General features: G+C 35.4%; 1 protein-coding gene across 1 annotated transcript in view; it reads left to right on the top strand.

Moving 5' to 3' along the window:
• The window catches only part of PRRC1 (proline rich coiled-coil 1), a 38,798-nt gene that overhangs the window by 4,502 nt on the left and 22,289 nt on the right, over positions 1-12,007 (top strand). The window contains exons 2-6 of the mRNA XM_032156536.2: positions 1,318-1,440; positions 2,386-2,772; positions 4,465-4,625; positions 8,144-8,246; positions 11,489-11,652. Of these exons, the coding sequence (XP_032012427.1) occupies positions 1,338-1,440; positions 2,386-2,772; positions 4,465-4,625; positions 8,144-8,246; positions 11,489-11,652 (918 nt within the window). The 5' untranslated portion in view covers positions 1,318-1,337. The remainder of the gene's footprint in view (positions 1-1,317; positions 1,441-2,385; positions 2,773-4,464; positions 4,626-8,143; positions 8,247-11,488; positions 11,653-12,007) is intronic.

Here is a 12,007-nt window from a genome sequence, read left to right as displayed (position 1 = left end):
ATATAGCATATTTAGAAGTTGGTTCTGTACTTGAGATACACTTCAGGATTTGTAATTTTAAAGAAAGTTTTCTCATATTTTATAATCCATTGTTGTCTATTAGGATCCTGCTATCTAATGGCATTTTTGCTGTAGTTAACTTTTCTAAAACCTCAGATATACAATTTATCTGTTACTGGATATGCTTTAAAATGTGAACTAGGAAAATTGTGAATTAATGCTTTTATCAAGTGAAGCACATTTTATTTTATTTTATTGAGACGAGTTCCTGCTTTGTTGCCCAGGCTGGAGTACAGTGGCATTCTCACTGCTCCCTGCAGCCTCAACGTCCTGGGATCAGGTGATCCTCTCACTTCAGCATCCTGAGTTGCTGGGACCATAGGCACATGTCACCCTGCCTGGCTAATGTTTTAATTTTTTGTAGAGATGGAGTCTTCCTATGGTGCCCAGGCTGGTCTCAAACTCCTGGTCTCAAGGGATCCTCCCACCTCTACCTCCCAAAGTGTAGGCTTACAGTGGTCAGCCACTGTGCCCGGCTTTATTTTTTTTTATGTTAATGGGGATATCTTATACACAGTACTTTATGAGAGAAGAGGAAGGGCTTCAAAAATACATTAAATATATTATTTATTTATTTTTAGAGATGAGAACTTACTCTGTCACGCAGGCTGCAGTGCAGTGGTGCAGTCATAGCTCACTGCAGCCTTGAACTCCTGGCTTCAAGCCATCTTCCCACCACAGCCTCCCAAAGTCCTGGGATTTCAGGCGTGAGCCACTGTGCCCAGCCTCATTTTTATTTTAAATTTAATAATGACTGAAATTTATATTTATTTACTTGTTTTTATTTTTTAGAAATGAGATCTTGCTGTGTTGCCCAGGCTTGTCTCCAACTCCTAACTAACCTCAAGTGCCTCCTGTCTTGGCCTCCCAGAATGCTGGGATTATAGGCATGAGACACCACACCTGGCCCAGACATAACTATCTCTAACATGCATTCATGTGGCAGAAATCAAATTAGTAATTTACTATTTGAAATGTAGTAGATAATTAGTTATATTGTTATTATAACATGAAATTATTTCCCACTTATAAAGTATCTACATGGGAATGTTACAGATTGTTTGATATTAAATATTCTCATAGATTGCTTTCTTAGAAATTTGGACAAACTCTTCATCTGCAAATAAGTTGCATTATAAATAGTAAAGGTGGACATCTATCTCTTGATGATTATTATTTTAGTCATTCTCTATTCAAGCTTTAAAAATATGCTTTTGGTTACTGTGTAATATTTGTTACATTTTTATGTTTTTATAGTATACCATAATTGAAGAAAAATGATGGAAGAGAGTGGAATAGAGACAACACCACCTGGGACTCCTCCACCAAATCCTGCAGGGCTGGCTGCTACTGCTCTGTCTTCTACCCCTGTTCCATTAGGTACACGTAGTTGTCTAACATCTCATGTGTTTTGAGAATAGTGAAGATACTATCATCTTTTCTCAGAGCCAATTAAGAAAAGAATGCATATATTAAAACTTCTCTATTATTTTTCAAGATGAAAGGAAATAGCCTTTTTAATTTAAAGAATAGAAAGAAAGTCTTTTGTATTTAAAGTAAGAAAACATCAGTGTTTTGCTTTAGGTAGACTTTTGTTGTGTTTATAATTTTACCATCATTTATATTATGACAGAAATATCCTAAAAAGCATGTGTTAGCTTTGTCTGCTGTTCTTTTTCTTTTTTCTGAGATGGAGTTTCACTTGTCGCCCAGGCTGGAGTGCAGTGGTGCGATCTTATCTCACTGCAACCCCCGCCTCCCGGGTTCAAGTGATTCTCCTGCCTCAGCCTCCCGAGTAGCTGCGATTACAAGTGCTCACCACCATGCTCAGCTAATTTTCGTATTTTTAGTAGAAACAGGATTTCACAATTTTGGCCAGGCTGATCTCAAACTCCTGACCTCAGGTGATCCACCTGCCTCAGCCTCCCAAAGTCCTGGGATTACAGGCGTGAGCCACTGCGCTCGGCCTACTGCTCTACGACTTTGTGGTGATTAACCTTTCTGAGCCTTCAGGGCATAGGTTTTCATGCTGAAACTAGGGATGAAGAATCACTTTATTTTATTAAAAATACACCAAAACAAACAAGCAAAAATGAACAATGCCATAGGTTCATACAGCTGCTTCTTTTACTTACGGGAGTTGAAAGTCATTTACACTCAATTATATTTGTTGTATATTTTAAATTACAGTTTTTAAAATAATTCTTGGGATATGCTTTGGTAAGTTTAAAAATTTTGCAAGAGGAAAGTAATTAGACAGTTGGGAAACTAAATAAAAAACATTTCTAATTCTGTGCTTTTATCCTCTCCACTTTTTTCTGGCAGCAACCAGTTCTTTTTCTTCTCCAAACGTATCCTCCATGGAGTCCTTCCCACCACTCGCATACTCTACTCCTCAGCCGCCCCTTCCTCCTGTGAGGCCTTCAGTGCCATTACCTTTTGTGCCTCCTCCTGCAGTTCCTTCTGTGCCACCACTTGTTACTTCTATGCCACCTCCTATTTCTCCATCACCTGCTGCTGCTTTTGGTAATCCTCCTGTATCTCACTTCCCACCTTCAACTTCTGCCCCAAACACTCTTTTACCTGCACCCCCTTCGGGTCCTCCTATATCAGGATTTTCTGTTGGTTCAACTTATGACATTACAAGGGGACATGCAGGGAGAGCTCCCCAGACACCCCTGATGCCATCATTTTCTGCACCTTCAGGAACAGGTAATTCTTTCTTATACTTTGAAATACGTGGCTATTAATTAATGTTTTATTCTTCTTTAAAATAATAGCTTTGTTGAGATATAATTTATGTACTCTTCAGTTCACCCAATTCAAAGCCTACAGTTCCATAGTTTACATACAGAATTGTGCATCCCTTTTCACAATTTTATAACCTTTTCATCACTTTAAGAAAGAAACCCTATTCTTTTTAGCAGTCAGCCCCTGCTGTCCCCCATATCCTCACAGCTCTAGGCAACTACTAGTCTACTTTCTGTGTATATGGATTTGCTTATCCTGGTCATTTCATATAGATGGAATCATATAATATGTGGCCTTTTGTGACTGGCAACTTTCACTTAACTATTTTCACTTAAATACTTCACTTACGTATTTTCAAGATTCATCCCTGTTGTAGCATTTGTCAGTACTTCATTCCTTTTCATGGCTGAATAATATTCCAGCTTATGAATATGTATACCACATTTCATTTATTCAATTAATCAGTTAATGTCGGGTTGTTTTCCACTTTTTGGCTGTTTAGATAATGCTGCTATAAATATTTGTTTACAAGTTTTTGTATGGACATGTTTTTATTTTTCTTGGGTGTCTACCTAGGCATGGAATTGCTGATTTACATGGTAATTCTACATCAAACTATTTTCTAAATCAGGTGTACCATTTTACCTTCTTATCAGCAGGCGGGGTCCCACTTCTCTGCATTAATGTTCTTCTCTTTATTCATTTCTTTGGTTTCCAGAGTTACCTATCTCATGTTTTTGCCATTTAAATTATTAAAATAAGGCTGTTAGTATAATTTAGCATATGATTTTTTTATGTGATATACAACTCAGTAGATGATTGGTATATGGGACGTCAGAAAATTCCAAAATTTTGTCTTAATATTTGTGCATTTATAGAGAAATTTAAAGGTGAAGTCTGAGTTTTTTTAAATTTTACTGAAAAAATTATCAGGACTGACTGTTCCAGGGAGTAGTGTTTTTTTAGCCAGGTAAAAATTCAGAAACAAATAAAACCTCATTTATGCCAAAAGTTTGTGATATTGGGTCATTTCCCTTCCTAGGTCAGTTACATCTACTTGTTTTGTTTCTTTGGAAAAATTGTTGCAAACGAGTTATCAAAACTTCGTCCTTGTCATTCTCTACCTGTTGTTTCTCATTTTAGGGAAAAGAAGTAACTTTGCTGTGATTTTTATTATCTATCTTTCCCTGTCTGCCTTTACAAATGAAACTTATTGCAGAGTACAAGTACTATATTCATGTCTGTGTATATGTGAATTTTCTTTTTGAGTTAACATGAAGTATATAGAGTGTGTTTAATAATTGTGTGCTTTTTTGTGAGGAACGTCAGTGCTCAATTAATTTTATGGATTAAAGAGACCTGAACTACAGCTGTTCATATCCAAGTGCTGAATAGGACAGACCTGAAGAACTTTTGTATATATGCTTTTTGTCCATTTTCAGGATACTTGGTTTAAGACTATATAAAGGGAAATAAATTTCTTTTGAAATTCTGTTTAATTTGCATTTTATAAAGGTTCGTGTTAATCTTTGAGTGTATAACTCAGTCTTCAAATGCCTGAATATTAATATTAAAGTTGCTTGAGCCACTCCTTTTTATAGGAAAAAGTTTATGGAATAAATTATACATATGAAAATTTTTGCCATTGACTAGGTCTTTTGCCAACTCCTATTACTCAGCAAGCCAGTTTGACATCTCTGGCACAGGGAACTGGAACCACATCAGCCATTACTTTCCCAGAGGAGCAAGAAGACCCTAGAATTGATAGAGGTCAGGATGAAGCATCTGCTGGTGGAATCTGGGGTTTTATTAAGGTAAGAGGTACTTAAAAATTATGTTTAATTTTCTAATTATAAAACTAATAGATATTTATTAGAGAAAATTTTGAAAATACAGGATGGCACAAGGAAAAATAAAATTCTTTTTTATTAGCAGTTTTCTGTAGCTGCTCTCAGTCTCTTGCCTATGCATATCTGTATAAATGTTCCTTTGAATTAAAATCAAATTGAAGTAGTGACAGGTCAAATGGATACTGTTTCATGTTTTCTGGTCTTTACTGAGCATATATCATGGACATCTTCCTGACCGTAAAATATTTTTTTCAGAAATGTATTTTGGTTTCTCTTATGGCTGCTTCACCATACATGCTGTTGGATTTATTTCGCATGTTTTATTTTGCTAATCTGCCTATTGGCATTTTCTAATTGTAATTATTTTTTTAAAATTAGTTAATTTATTTTAATTGACGAAAATTGTGTGTGTTTATTACGTACAACATGATGTATACATGAAGTGTGTATACATTCTGGAGTGGCTAAATTGAGCTGATTAACATATGCAGTACCTCACATATTTACCATTTTTTTGTGGTGAGAAAACTTGAAATTTTGAAATATAAAACCTTATATTTCAAGAATAGAATACATTGTTCCTAACTATAGTCACCCTATTGTACAAGAGATCTCTTCTAATTGTAATTCTTATCAATAAACATCATCATAATTAGGTCTGGCACGGGGACTCATGCCTGCAATCTTAACACTTTGGGAAGCCCAGGCAGGGGGATTGCTTGAGTTGAGGAGTTCTGTATGAGACCAGCCTGAGCAACATAATGAGATCCAGTCTCTACCAAAAACTTAAAAAAATTAGCCAGGCATTGTAGCGTGTGCCTGTGGTCCCATCTACTCTGAGGCTAAGGTGGTAGGCTTGTTTGAGCCCAGGAGGTCCAGGCTGCTTGAGCTGTGATCATGATACTGCATTCTAGTCTAAGTGACAGTGTGAGACACTATCTTAAAAAAAACAAAAACAAAAAACTATGAGGAGCACTGTTGTATGATGTAAATCTTTATGGACATCTTTTTTCCTCCGAATTAATTCCTGATGAACATTTGAGTGAAAATTTGAAAAAATACATATTCCACTTTAGGAAGTTTATACCAAAATACACTGGTATAGCATTTTTCACTTGCTGGCAGTAGTTATTAATTGGGACTAGGATATTTTCTGATTTGACAGGCAAAGAATAATACCACATTTTAAGTTGCTTTCCTTTGCTACTGAATTTGAACATTTTCTCGTATGATTTTTAGCCATTTGTATTTTTCTTTTGTGAAATGTCAGTTGTGTTCTTTGCCTAGTTTTAAATTCGGATGATTTTCTTTTCTCATGAATTTGTAAGAGCTCCTAATACAGTAAGAATACTTTTCTATATGCTCTCATATGTTGCAGTTTTCTCAATTTTTAGTTTACATTTTAATTTTAATACCCTTTTTGACAGAAAAGTTCAATTTCAGGAGTCAGTTCTGTCAATCTCTTTTCTTTTCTTTTCTTTCCCTTTCTTTTCTTTTCTTTTTCTTTTCTTTTCTCCTTTTTGAGACAAAGTCTCGCTCTTGTCGCCCAGGCTGGAGTGCAGTGGTGCAGTCTTGGCTTACTGCAACCTCTGCCTCCTGGGTTCAAGCAATTCTCTTGCCTCAGCCTCCCAAGTAGCTGGGATTACAGGTGCCTGCCGCCACACCTGGCTAATTTTTTTGTATTTTTAGTAGAGATGGGGGTTCACCATGTTGGCCAGGCTGGTCTCGAACCCCTGACCTCAGGCGATCTGCCCGCCTCGCCTCCCGAAGTGCTGGGATTACAGGTATGAGCCACCACAGGCGGCCTCTATTTTTCTTTACTTTTTTTTTTTTAAATGCTAAAAAAGACCTTTTCCCATTATGATACTATGATAAATGTTCTTCTGTGATCCCTTTCTAGTTCTCTTAATGTTTAATTTTTTAGACACTTAGCGTTTAATATAGTTGATATTTCTTTACTATATGAGGTAGAAATCAAACTTAATTTTCTTCCAGCTACTCAATGGAGTCTTTCAGTATCATATCCCCATTGATTTGGTATGATCCCTATATTATCTTCCTTAGGAAATTGTGTGTTAAAATCAGCTTCTGGCCTCTGTGTTCTAGTCGACTGCTATTTCCCTGTTCTTGTAGTAGAGCACACTGTTTTAATTACTTTTACCTTGTGTTCATTGTACTAATATGTACTAAGGTGGGGATGTGGAGCATTCAGTGATAAGTAAGATAGAAAGGACAGTTCAAGTCTGCATTTATAAATGTGTATCAGTATTTAGTTGTGTAAGTTGTATAAGCTGGCTGATTTTTCTTCTAAATTTTTCTTTACTCATCTTTCCCAGTTTTTTTTTTCCAGTGAATTTTGAAATCATTCTGCCAAGTTCCAATATTCTGCTAAGGGTTTGTTTGCAATTTTATTATTATATTAAAGATTTAAAATTGGTAGATGGTTGGCTGATTTGTAGTATTTGAGCTTCATGTTTCAGGAATGTGGCATTTTTCTAAGCTTGTTTATTTTTTAATACCTGTCTACTTTAGAAAAGTTTTTTTTGCATACAGACTACAACATTTTGTCCCTCGTTAAGAGCATGTGTCAGTGTGTTTGTCATGAGTTGTAATACCCAGTTCAACTCTATAGGTCTTGTAAATAGTAGTAAGTCATGATGTTTCAGCATATGGTTGGTTGGCAGTCTTAAATTTCAATTTTATGAACTCATCTTTTCCTGAGTCACCTTAGTTTAATGGCAGATTGGAAGACGGGGAATCATGGCGGGTTAGTCAGATGCCATCTCAGGAGGCACTGCTCCCTGGAGTGTCTTTTACCCTTTGTGAAGTATCGCACAAGAAGGAATACTCAAGACTTGGTTCCTTCTAGTAGTAACGGCTCTAAGAATCCAGAGGAATAGATCTGACTATAAATGGAGAGTTTGGGAATGTACAAAACAAGAAACAAGAAGTAGGCAAAAGAAGAAACCAGTAGAAGATAGCAAAATGTTGTACGTTAAGGTAATAAGTAACTGTTCTGCCCCCAGACGAGAGGTGTTTTTACTCTTTAATTTTTTTAATTAGGGAACAAGTATGGACTTCTAGACACCTGATTGGGACCTTTATTTGGGACCTTAAGGGACAAGTTTTGCCCAATCTTTTATATAAATAAGTAGAAGTGAAATTGTATATACATAATAAATATATGTATATACACACATATATATGTATATATGGTATGGCATCCTTTCCATACCCATGCTACTCAAAGCGTAGTCTGTAGATTGCTGCTGGTCTACACACTGTTATGAGTCAGGAAGAAAAATTGAGAGTATAATTTAGAAACTTAATAGCAATTTGATATTGTCATGACCTTATATATCTTACAAAAGTACTGGTTTAGGAAGCATTGGAAATTTTTAAAAAAGTTTTCTTCACAATCATGAAGATCATGGTGTTCCTCACTTAGAGTGAATACTTATATATTTATTTGTTTTATGCAGGGTGTGGCTGGGAATCCTATGGTGAAGTCTGTGCTTGATAAGACAAAACATTCAGTAGAAAGCATGATTACAACGCTGGACCCTGGCATGGCTCCCTATATCAGTATGTACATAAGTTAGACCAGTATCTGCCATTTTTTTTTAAAGTGTATGTCCATGTCAGCCACTATTTGTAATTCTCTGTTTGTTTCCACTGATTGTGTTATCAGTGGAAATTCCTATTATATTCTTGCATTAATTTGTCAGTCTTATTTTTTGGTGTTACTAATTCATCTTTTTTAAAAGTCATCATTAAATAAATTTTGAAAATCCCACAGAATAATCCTAGAAGGAGTAAAAACCATGAATTATTGGTATACTTGCTGATTTTAATTTTAAATATAGGTTAGCATTGCTTTATATGAATTTTACTTTATTCACTACTGACATTTGAAGTGATGTTTGTTTCATACTTTTTTTTTAACATTTCTCCTGTTATCTATTTTAATTAAATATATTTGTGTGTAATTGAGGGATAATATTTTTGGAGGAAGCAAATCTAGTTAATAATATCTAATGACTGGGTATATTGGGAAAGCTATTTTTAACCACCTCTGAACACTAATCATCCAGAATCTTCCAGACAGTTGATAGATACTGTCTGCTATTTAATTTTTATGTACATATCCAATATGTGAAAAAATATCACTTACAAGGCTCAGTGACCAATTATTAGTAATTCTGTAAAAGATAACTTTTAAGTCAAAATTGTGCAGCAGGTACCTGAACAGAGATTTCAGTGGCAGTAAAAAGCCAATAGCTTTCACAAGTCTTGACTATGTTGGTAGTTTACTGTCTAGTAAATATCAAAAGAGAAGGCCTAGCAATTGTTAAGTGTCTTTATTGAATGCTTCTGCTAGGCACTTTCTCATAAGAGCTCTGCAAGGTAGGTATTTTCCTCAAGCTTTGGATGAGGAACCTAGGTTTGTAGGGATGTAAGTTATCTCCCTAGATCACACAACTTGGTAGAGCTGTATTGAACTCATGCTCGATTTTTTTACACTTAGCCACTTGGCTTCCCTTGTAGTAGAAAATTGAATCAAGCATTAAATCAACTGAGTTGTTCTTTGTGTTTGTAACTGTCCAAAGAATTCAAAATTGGACTCTGCCATATATGTTCTTTTCGTTGCAAGTACATATTTGGAATGAAGGAAAAAAAGGAATTAATATTTTTGGAGCTTTTGCTGTTTTCATGGCTGTACTATGTTAGACTGTGAAAGCAATTACCTTATTTAATCCTTAGAGCAAACCCTATGAGGTGCCAGGTGTTTTTCTTCTTCTTCTTTTTTTTTTTTTTGAGACAGAGTCTCACTCTGTCACTCAGACTGGAGTGCAGTGGCATGATCTCAGCTCACTACAACCTCTGTCTCGTAGGTTCAAGTTATTCTCATGTCTCAGTCTTCTGAGTAGCTGAGACTACAGCCGTGTGCCACCACACCCAGCTAATTTTTGGTAGAGACGGGTGTTCTCCATGTTGGCCAGGCTGGATGGCAGGTATTTTTCTACAAAGAAACAAGCTCAGTGACTTCCACAAGGTAAAGAAGCTAGTAAATGATAAAGGCAGAGCTCATACCCAAGGAAGTTTCTCAAGCCACTAGTCTTCATGACATCAAGAAAAATATGTAACACCAAAGGGGAAAAAAGAAAGGTACAGAAATGAAATTTCTATCATTAGTAAATGTCATAACTTAATCAACTTTAAAAAGTAATAAAATTTAATTCAAGAAAGCTGACATCTTTATTGACAGCAAAGCATCACCATTCTGATCTAACAAAACAACTCAAAGTAAATCTTAAGGTTTTTTTTTTTTTTTTTTTTTTTGAGATGGAGTGTCACTCCATCACCAGGCTGGAGTGCAGTGGCGCCATCTCGGCTGACTGCAACCTCTGCCTCCTGGGTTCAAGCGATTCTCCTGCCTCAGCCTCTCGAGTAGCTGGAACTACAGGTGCACGCCACCATGGCCAGCTAATTTTTGTATTTGTAGTGGAGACGGGGTTTCACCATGTTGGCCAGGATGATCTCGATCTCTTGACTTTGTGATCCTCCCACCTCGGCCTCCCAGAGTGCTGGGATTACAGGCATGAACCACCGCGCCCGGCCATCTTAAGGTATTTTTACACAAATATTCTAGAAATCATTTGATGTAACAATTTTGTATGTATCAAGAAACTCAAAAAGTACTAGAAATGGCAGGACTACTCATCACAAGCTGAAAAGCCATTTTGAGCTGAAGTTTAATGGAGCAGTACTTAGCTAAGATCAAGAGATGTGTCCCATGTGGAGGAAAAAAGTGAAAAAAAGTATATTCTTCTTCTATGTTCTAGTAACTTCTGAAGTATCCAGTACAGATGTGATCTGTGAGACATTATGTCAGTCAGGAAAAAGGGATCCATTATTTTTAAAACCCAAATATTTGAAAATATCTTTCACTGTTCCACATGATATTTATTAGGGAAAAACAACCTTGTTTCTAGGGCAAAATGTTTTACTTTATAAACAATTTTCATGAAAAATCTCTTTTGCCAGTGATAACTATTAATGCCAAATATCAAAATGTGCTGTGTTTAGAACCAGGGCTTTGAATTCATTATATCACAGAAATGTTAGGTTAGGATTTTTAAAAATAATGAAACATTTGGTCAAATTGTTGTGTCTAGAAATAGTAGTACTTAGGTTTTTTAAGTAATTGAAAAATTAAAAATATTTGAAAATTTTTATTTCATATTCTTAATATTTTAAATTTCAAGTTTTATATGTTATTTCAACTTCATATATGCTTGTATATTTATATTAGAGCAGTAGTACATGTATAATTGATAAATATCTATTTGTGGCATATGCTCAGAACATTGTGGAGATATTTAATAAAAAGCTTCATGACCCCATATTTAAACTATTTTCTAGGTTAAAAAGTATATTTCATGGTAGTGCTTGTTTAGTACATAACTTCTCTGCAACTCATTGACAAATCACTTACTATATCAGTAAGTCTTTATTTTAATTTCCCGTAGAGTATACTAAATATGTAACTTACACTTCACAAGCCAGATATGTAATTTCTGGCTTGTGATATGTAATGTCGGTTTTGAGTCCTGACATTAGTGCTAATTAGATATGTTACCTTGGGCAAAACTTTGTTGGCCTCAGTTTCTCAAGCATGTAAAAAAGATAATGATCTATATCTTGCATGGTTTTATGAAACTGGTAATAATTATGTAAATTAGATGTTAGCACCTGGTATGGTAGTAATTATGAGAATTTCATTATTTTAATTTGAAATTTAAATTTTCCTCTGGTCTTTTTAGAATCTGGAGGTGAATTGGATATTGTAGTGACCTCAAATAAAGAAGTAAAAGTTGCTGCTGTCCGAGATGCCTTCCAGGAGGTCTTTGGCTTAGCTGTGGTTGTAGGGGAAGCTGGACAGTCCAATATTGCCCCACAGCCAGTGGGCTATGCAGCTGGATTAAAAGTGAGTAACAGAACAACATTTTCCGGACATGGAAACTGGCATTTAATTTTTTCACAATTCTGATAATCTGTTGTCCCTATGGAGCTAATAAGCTTTTACATACTGAAATAACAATGAACTTTGCTTTTAGTAGATAGCCCTATTGTATTAATGAAGATATAGTGGAGTTTTAATTTAAAGAAATTTAAGATAGGTTTTGATTATTGTGGGAAGGAAAAAAACATTGAGAGAGCACAGAAAGAATAGTTAGTCCTAGAAGAGATCTTCTTAATCTAGCATTAACATTCAAATCAATTACTGAGATGATAATATCCCTTGAATCCCATAAGCTTTTTACTATCCCTATTGATAATGC

Source organism: Hylobates moloch, unplaced genomic scaffold, assembly GCF_009828535.3.
Source record: "Hylobates moloch isolate HMO894 unplaced genomic scaffold, HMol_V3 SCAFFOLD_6, whole genome shotgun sequence".
Taxonomy (NCBI): Eukaryota; Metazoa; Chordata; class Mammalia; order Primates; family Hylobatidae; genus Hylobates; species Hylobates moloch.
The sequence above is the reverse complement of the archived record's forward strand: the minus strand, read 5'-3'. Positions and strand labels throughout refer to the sequence as shown.